General features: G+C 38.0%; 1 protein-coding gene across 1 annotated transcript in view; it reads left to right on the forward strand.

The window, feature by feature from the left end:
• Positions 1 to 9,096, forward strand: part of LOC126776501 (F-box/LRR-repeat protein 7) — a 46,964-nt gene extending 37,868 nt beyond the window's left edge. Inside the window, exons 3-8 of the mRNA XM_050499078.1 lie at positions 305 to 496; positions 882 to 1,026; positions 2,329 to 2,514; positions 3,268 to 3,413; positions 7,289 to 7,462; positions 7,858 to 9,096. Of these exons, the coding sequence (XP_050355035.1) occupies positions 305 to 496; positions 882 to 1,026; positions 2,329 to 2,514; positions 3,268 to 3,413; positions 7,289 to 7,462; positions 7,858 to 8,070 (1,056 nt within the window). The 3' untranslated portion in view covers positions 8,071 to 9,096. The remainder of the gene's footprint in view (positions 1 to 304; positions 497 to 881; positions 1,027 to 2,328; positions 2,515 to 3,267; positions 3,414 to 7,288; positions 7,463 to 7,857) is intronic.
• The last annotated feature ends 382 nt before the right edge of the window (positions 9,097 to 9,478 follow it).

A 9,478-nucleotide genomic window follows, 5' to 3' on the forward strand; every position in this document is an offset into this window, starting at 1 on the left:
ATACGTATATATCAAGTTCATCAACACCGGTTAACAGATTATCATGAATGTTAGTATATATACGTATTATTTTATAGAGAGGATTTTTAAACCATCCACTTTGTTGTAACACGCTGCTAGATGGCGCTGTAGCATGTCAACTTCTATATCAACAGATTGTCAGGACAATTTTATTTGCATAGGAATGTCAATGTTTACCAGATTTTGCTCATTAAACTTTAAAATGAATATCTATTCAAACCGAGCAAAAAAACAGGAAAAAAAACTATTAAACCAAAGATAAATAATAAGTTTTCAATTCTAGGTGTCAGACTTATGTCGAATGTCACGGGTATGTAGGAGATGGTCAAGATTCGTGGCCAGGTTAACAGTAAGGCCAGAGCCATGGAGAAGAGTAAGAGCCGCGGGTCCTTTAGAAATAGCTGCTCGATGTGCGGGGGCCAGAGCAGGATCCTGCGTTAGCGCTGTCAGGGAGTGGCGATCGAAGACCTGTGCGGTAGGTTAATCAACAAGTATTAGTACTAGTAGTAATGTTCCTGGCATCTGTGTTTAAAGAAATTATAACAGATAAAAGTCCATCTCCCATGCATCATCAGTGTCACGATGAAATAAGTCCTATATTCTTCTCTTTAACAGAAGAAGTCGCTGTGTCAGCAGCTAGCTGCAGCATTATATTCATTTGACTTTTTTTACTGTTTTTTTTTTTATATTGACTGCTAATATTTATTCAATTAAAATGAATAAAAAAGATAAAATCTCATTAATATTCTTGAACATCGAGTATGTTACAGAAACTTACAGGTCAATCTTGGTAAATGGTATGACATGAATGTAGAAAGTCTACTATAATTACTTTTAAAATAAATATTATCAATTTATAGGTGACCGTTGCTGGTGCCCAACTATTGGCAGCTACGTTCAGAAACTTGACGCATTTGGCGTTAACCAGCTCCAATACAATGGACGCAAGAGCATTAGCACCTCTGATCACAGATTTAGTAGATCTAAGGCACATCGATCTAACGGGTTAGTTCTTTAATTATTAGATTCCCATTCGTAGGATTTCGTTTTTACCTGATAGTAAATCCTAGTTATCGCCTATATTTTTTTTATAAAATAGGTAGGCGGAGGAGCATATGGGCCACCTGATGGTAAGTGCTCACTAACGCCCATATATATTGGCATTGTAAGAAATATTTACCATTCCTTACATCGCCAAAGCGCCACCAACCTTGGGAACCAAGATGTTATGTCTCTTGTGCTTGTAGTTGCACTGGCTCATTCACCCTTCAAGCCGAAACGACTTTTGATAATTTTTTATGTGTGTGTGTTTGGGTGAGTTGTGGGAGTTGTGGTAAATGGCATGGTTTAGATTGAATTCGGAAGGTGGCGCTGCGATCGAATCTAGGATTCAAAAAATATATTTAACGAGCCGGTTGGCGTGGTTGGTAGATACTTGCATTTCACGCCGACGGTTTTGGGTTCGATTCCCGCCCAGGACAGACATTTGTGTGCATGAACATGTCTGTTTGTCCTGAGTCTGGGTGTAATTATCTATATAAGTATGTATTTACAAAAGAAAAGTAGTATATGTCGTATATCAGTTGTCTGGTGTCCATAGCACAAGCTTTGTACAAGCTTAATTTGGGATCAAAATATGGATGTAATTATCTATATGAGTATGTATTTACAAAAAAAAGTAGTATATATGTATAGTATATCAGTTGTCTGGTTTCCATAGTACAAGGCTTAATTTGGGATCAGATTTTCACGCAGGGCCGTGCGTGAAAAATGTCCCAGGATATTACTATTATTATTATATATTTCTTATTTCAACCGTACAAAGTCGGGATAGCTACTCATCCCGACTTTGTACGGGTGAAATAAGAAGAAAGTTGTATAAATAATTTAAGCTCTTTAAAAAGGAATATGTCTTGCTTCTTTGTGAATCTTAATTTACGTAGAAACTCGTATTAAAGGTCTTATTAATTATTCTAATGAATTATCTCATACTGTTCAAGTTGGGATTTCATTATCAAAGTTTAAGTAAAATTTGAAATTCTATTAATGAACGTTATCAATATATCAAAGTGCTTAAATTATTTTATATACATATTTTAAGTTATATTACTTAATTATTATTAAATTGATCAATTAATTCCTTAGCCCTTATCTGATTTATTTAGGGTCGGTACAATGTACTTTGCTCACCTATTCATTCCTCCAAATTAATATTTGAATAACATGTAAATATCATGACTGTTTTCTGTCCCCCTGTCGGTTACGGGAGCTTCTATGAAGAATACATTTTAAAGCTTTATTTTTCAGGTTGTCCAAACGTGGACTGGCCAGAGTGGGCGTGGCTTGAAAGCCGGTTATCCACGAGAAGACCCCCCATAGAATACATCGACCTAACTGACTGCAGTGCGGTCTCTGATGCTGGTCTATGTGCCTTACTGCACACCTGTCCGTCATTACAATATCTCTACCTCAGGAGATGTACTCTAGTCACAGGTATGACTTATGGTTGATATGTTTAATAAACTTTGTATAATAAGACCTTACAAGAAATTTTGAATCGTCATATTACTGAAACGAGAATCAGCACAAACGTGTTCTTATATTAAAAAATATATATATATTTTTACTTAAAGATCGTAGTAGTGTACTGGTATCTGCCATCTCAAATCTAAGAAAATTGAAGATAATTAAATATTGATAAAATAAAATATTATTCAGGTTCTACGGCTACGATTTTATTAACAAAAATGTAGAAATTCACATAAGATATTCAGTGAAATTTCAGGAATATAATTTTTCGTGGGTATTATTAGAGACATGGTAACTAAATAAACGAAACAGTAACAGCCTGTGAATGTCCCACTGCTGGGCTAAGGCCTCCTCTCTCTTTTTTGAGGTTATTCCACCACGCTGCTTCGATGCGGGTTCAAACGAAACGTTCATTTAATAGTCTGTAAATTTCCCATAGCTGGGCATAGACTTGCTTTACTTTTTTCTTCCACATCTTTATTCTACTGTGGATTTATACACATGACGAAGAATATCTCAAATATGAATCTGCGATAACAACTATTACTAAAGCACACTCAAGTTTTTGCGTTTGAACTATTCAATTTATATTTTTGTAGTTTAACATTATTTTTATTATAACCGTAAGATACACTGTGACTATTAAATATATTAATTTAGATGCGACGCTCTTTTTCGAATTCATTGATGTAAACTTGTTTTTTTTTTCTATTTTAGACGCAGGCGTTAGATGGATACCTTCGTATTGCGCACTCAAGGAGTTGAGTGTGTCTGACTGTATCGGAGTCACGGACTTTGGTCTATACGAGCTAGCGAAATTGGGACCTGCGTTGCGGTATCTCTCGGTCGCTAAATGCTCACAGGTAATTTAGAGGAGATGGATTGGGGTGGGTACTACCTACTCTACTGCCGCTAAGCAGCAATACTTAGTATTGTTGCGTTCCGGTTTGAAGGATGAGTGAGCCAGTGTAACTCCAGGTACAAGGGACATAACATCTCAGTTCCCAGGGTTGGCGGCGCATTGGCGATGTAAGTAATGGTTATTATTTCTTACCTTGCCAATGTCTATGGGCGGTGGTGACCACTTACCATCAGGTGGCCTATTTGCACGTCCGCCTACCTATAATATAAAAATAATATATATTTCACAAGATAAATTAAAGAAAAATTTCAATCAATCAATCAATCAACAGCCAATCGTTGTCCACTGCTGAACATAGGCCTCTCCCAAGGTGCGCCAAAGCTCCCTGTCCTCCGCCTTCCGCATCCAGTTGGTGCCCGCCACCTTCTTAAGGTCGTCGGTCCACCTGGCTGGAGGGCGCCCTACGCTGCGCTTGCCGATTCGCGGTCTCCACTCTAGGACTCGTCTGCTCCAACGGCCATCGGTCCTACGACATACGTGACCAGCCCACTGCCACTTCAGCCTGCTAATTTTGCAAGCTATGTCGGTGACTCCGGTTCTTTTCCGGATAATCTCATTTCTGATCTTATCCTTCAAAGATACTCCGAGCATAGCTCGCTCCATAGCACGCTGAGCGACTTTGAATTTGTGGACTAGTCCCGCAGTTAGTGTCCACGTTTCGGCACCGTATGTCATGGCAGGTAAGACGCATTGGTTGAAGACTTTCGTCTTCAAACATTGCGGTATAGACGACTTGAGGACTTGACGAAGGTTGCCAAATGCTGCCCATCCCAAGCGAATTCTTCGATCGGCTTCCTTCTCGAAGTTGTTCCTACCGACTTGTATTATCTGTCCTAGGTAGGTATATTCACTAACAACTTCGAGAGGTTTCCCCTCGACGTATATCGGTCCCGGCACGACATGCCTATTGAACATGACCTTGGTCTTGTCCAAGTTCATACCGAGACCGACACGCCGGAAAGACTCGCCTAGGCTACGCAGCATTTCGGTGAGTTGTTCCAGCGACTCTGCTATGATGACGATATCGTCGGCAAATCGAAGGTGTGAGATGTACTCGCCGTTTACATTGACTCCATACCTAGTCCAATCCAGCGTTTTGAAAACGTCTTCCAACGCGTTGGTGAACAGTTTCGGGGATATTACATCCCCCTGTCTCACCCCTCTGCGCAGTTGGATCGCCTTCGTCTTACAGTCCTGGATGTGGACAGTCATTGTAGCGGCGTTGTACAGACATCTCAGTACCTCGATATATCTCCAATCGATATGACATCTCTGCAATGAGTCGAGCACTGCCCAGGTTTCGATGGAGTCGAAGGCTTTCTCGTAGTCCACATATGCCATACACAGCGGCTGATTGTACTCTTCGGTCTTCTGCACAATCTGCCGAACAGTATGGATGTGGTCCACGGTGCTGTAGCCTGATCGAAAGCCGGCTTGCTCTGGGGGCTGGAACTCGTCAAGTCGTCTGGCGAGACGGTTCGTGACGACTCTTGAGAACAGCTTATACACGTGACTCAGGAGGGAGATTGGTCTGTAGTTTTTCAAGAGGGTTTTATCACCTATCTTGAAAAACAGTACCACCTCACTCCCGCTCCACGTTTCCGGGGTCTTGCCATGTTGGATGACGGAATTAAAGAGGCTTGCTAGCTCTTTCAGGACCGGAGTCCCGCCTGCCTTAAGCAACTCTGTTGTGATTCCGTCATCTCCCGGAGCTTTGTTGTTTTTAAGCTGTTCTAGAGCCGCCCTAATCTCTCCTTGGTCAACGACCGGGAGCTCCTCGGAGTAATGGCGCATAAGAGGGGCGCGCTGGTCATCAATACTGATTCCCACGGGTTTATCCGATCTTGAAGAGAACAACTGCCCATAAAACCTCTCTACTTCTCCGACAATCTCAGGCCTAGAGGTAACGACCCCACCATTTTCAGTTTTAAGTTTTGTCAGACGCGGCCTCCCAAACTTGCGAGCGAACACTTTCGATCCCCGATTTTGCTCAATCGCAGCCTTGATGGCACGGGTATTGGAGCGTCGGAGATCGCGTCGCGTCAGCGTTTTTATTGTTCGGTTTAAGGCCTTATCTGACAAAAACGATGGTAGTTCTCGTCGTTTTCTCATGAGCTCGAGTGTCTCAGCAGAGAGTTTTGGTGCGTTGTCTCTTCTCTGTGGCGGAAAACACTTGCGGGATGTGTTTTGCAGTATTTTGACCAGCGTGTCGGTTCTCTTATCAATGCTGCTTATGGTTTCCAACGCGGTGAATTGATTTTGAAGTTCCATTTGGAACTTTTCGGAGCCTTGAGCAGCTTGGAGCATGGTAGGTCGGAGGGTAGACCTCATCATTCTCGATCTTTCGGCTTTTAAGTTGATATTTAGAGTGCCTCGAACCAAGCGGTGATCACTTCCGGTATTAAACCTGTTGATCACTGAAACATCTCTAAATATGTGCCTTTTATTCGAAATGATAAAGTCTATCTCGTTCCTTGTCACGTTACCGGGGCTTCGCCAGGTCCACCTCCTCTGAGGCTTCTTTTGAAAGAAAGAATTCATCAAAAAAAGCCCCTGCGCTTCGAGAAAGTTTACCAGCATTTGCCCCCTGTGATTTCTGCAGCCCAAGCCGTAAGGTCCGACTTTCGATTCACCGCTATCTTGTACTCCCACTTTAGCATTAAAGTCTCCCATAACAACATTGTAGTGGGCCTTCGAGGTGTCGTTGAGGGCCTTTGCGATGTCCTCGTACATCGCTTCGACCACATCATCAGAGTATGTCGAAGTTGGCGCATATACCTGTACGACCTTCAGGGAGTACCTGTCGGAAAGTTTTAGGACAAGGTACGCTACCCGGTTCGACACACTACTGATTTCCACAATGCTGCTAATGAGATCCTTTTTGACTAGAAAACCGACACCACCCTGGGAGAGGTTATCACCTTCGCGGAAGTAGAGTAAGTTACCGGACTCTAGAGTTATCGTGTCCTCCCCCTGTCTTCGGACTTCAGATAACCCCAGTATATGCCAGTTTATATGACTTAACTCTACTTCTAATTCGGCGAGGTGATGGTCCAGCCTCATCGAGCGTCCATTATACGTTGCCATTTTTAGTCGTTTTATACGGTAGCCTGCCGTGAACCGGTGATTCTTAGCACCCCTTGCCCTGCCGATACCGCGACCGCTACCTTGGTTGGGCCTAGCGGGCTTGCCGGTAACTGGGGGCCTTTTTTTTGGGCGCATCTGCCATTAATGGAGGGGAATAGAATAACCAATAAGCATCTTGCAAATTAAGAAAAATTTGCAAGATGCTTATTGGTTATTCTATTTATTTATTAATAAATAAAATTAGCGATTATTAAATCGAAGCTTTTAATCAACTACAAGTATATTATATACAATAATATAACGAACCTATTAATTGGTAAATATAAAAGTATTTGCATGAAACTAGTATAGAATATATACATCTCTCGAGGATTTTTTTTTAATTTTAATTTTTTCCGACTAGAAATAATTTAAGATTTAATCTTACCTTGTTTATTGTAATTTATACAAATTTGTTTTTAAACGAAAAAGAAAAAAAGAGTAACTAATAAGTTTCTTGTCGGTTCTTCTCGGTAGAATTCACACTCCAAACCTGCGGTAGCGCTTGCTAATTCATAAATACTTATAAAAGTCGATTTGAATAAAATATTTTTGATTTAATTATCGTCACATTTCGATGAAGCATTAGTAAGTTGTTTTGTTACAATATGCGACTCGTTGCAAGAAATTGAATACGTAACCAAGGATATCACGGGTAGCAACTTGTAATGTATATAATTTTTATTCTAGGTCTCCGATTCGGGTATAAGCACATTAGCAAGGCGTTGTTATAAGCTCCGATATCTGAATGCGAGAGGTTGCGGTGCGCTTGGTGATGACGGCGTTGAAGCTATCGGACGAGGGTGCTCGAGGTTAAGAGCTCTTGATCTTGGTGCCACTGATGTTTCTGAAGCTGGTTTACAGGTACATAAGAAAATAATAAAAAATAATCACTGAATTTTGGCGCATTACTGTTTGAATTTCAAAAGTGACACTAGATAATTTTTTTCTTCTAAAGTATATACTATAATCAATAAAAAAAAACATAAATGTTTTTAATTAAATTAGTTTAGAAAAATAAAACTTATATTTCTTTATTTCTAGATAGATATTCTAATCTATACTAATGCTTAACGGTCTTAATCATAAACGTTGATTAGCAGTTGTTTAGTTATATTTCTTTTAGCTCTTTCTATCATTATTGATTTGACATTCGAAAGAAGATGACACAGAATGTTTAACTAATCACCCGCTTAGCAACGTTTATAAGTTAGGCCGTAAATTATACCATGAATTAAAATAAGTTATTTTTTTAACAGATACTTGCTCGATGCTGTCCAAATCTAAAGAAATTGGCTTTAAGAGGCTGCGAATTGATAGGTGATGACGGTCTTGAAGCAGTTGCATATTACTGTAGAGGCCTTACGCAATTGAACATTCAAGATACGCCAGTCACATTACGAGGTTACAGAGCGGTGAAGAAGTACTGTAAGAGATGTGTTATTGAACATACAAATCCAGGATTCTGTTGAAGATAGTATGTGTAAATAGTTGGTTCTCTCTATTCTTGGACAGTGCAAGAAGTATTCTTAATAACGAAGAAGCCAATAATGCCTGATCAGATACGATGAATACTAACAATTTTGGCCAGATTGGCTGATATTTATTGTTAACGCTTCGTGTCTTCGGATCGTATCCTTAAGTTGTACAGCCTTTCTAAATAAATAACTAGGGCAAGTATTTTCCAAATCGGTAAGGTTTTTGAAGTTAACGAATTTAACATTACGTATGTCTAATAATATTAGTAAAGACCTTATCAGGACAGTACATTAAACAGAAACAATTGGAAATAAAATCTGGTTTAGTACAAGATTTTGTGACATTCAATTACATGTCAGGCCCTATTTGTGCAGCACATCTACAAACGCACTGACATAAATATCTACTAGAAGATAATATAACCGTTTGGTATCGCACCTTATTTTGATGTTAATTTTGAAATTTCATATAATAAGGGCTTGAAATAAATCGACATACCAAACAATACAATAAATTTTTTTTTACTAATAATTTTAGATTGGAATGAAAGTCATAACATAAAATTAAATTAAAATTGAATTTGTTTGTCTTTATTTGGAATTTACGGAAAGGCTATGTATATAAGTAGATAGATTAGTTGTTAATTATTATAAGTGAATTGTATTTTTGGAAATTTTAAATGATGATCAAGTTGATACTTGTATACCTTTGAGGTTATTAAAAAAACAGCTTGTATGTGCTAGGTGCTATATTGAATATATTTCAAATTCTGTATTATAGCTTTATAATTACGTTACATTGTATATAATTTCATTTAAAATAATAAAATTAGTTTTTTTTTCTTATTATATTAAAAAGATCGAAGGGTTTTTGATATGAAGTCAACAATACAATTGCTACATTAAAACATAAGAAGTTCCTTCAAAATAACAACGAATGGACTGAAACACAAAATTTCGCCGCACTTTTAATGTAAATTCGATCAAAAATAATTTATGTTAATAATTTTGAAAATACAAACGATTATTTAATATCAAATATTTCATACTTCGAAAATTAGTTAAAATTTAGGAAATCATAAAAAAATCTTTAAAAAATTATTTTATTTGTACATAATTTGAATTAAAACATTTGTAAATGCTTTAAATTATGTATAAGTAAAACTATTTTTAAATAAGGAACGATTCATTCCTTTTCATTCAATAAACATGATTGTATTTTTTTAAATAACTTTTTATGTAAATCAATGTATAATGCATAGTGCCATATTTGTGCACAAAAAAAAAATTCAATATTATCTCAATAAAAACAGGCGAATTTCAATAACACATATTATAAATACTAATAATTTATTATTGGTATAAAATTCATAGATAACTTCAACATAATCTGTATAATTTG

This window comes from Nymphalis io, chromosome 20 (assembly GCF_905147045.1).
Source record: "Nymphalis io chromosome 20, ilAglIoxx1.1, whole genome shotgun sequence".
In the NCBI taxonomy this organism is placed as follows: domain Eukaryota; kingdom Metazoa; phylum Arthropoda; class Insecta; order Lepidoptera; family Nymphalidae; genus Nymphalis; species Nymphalis io.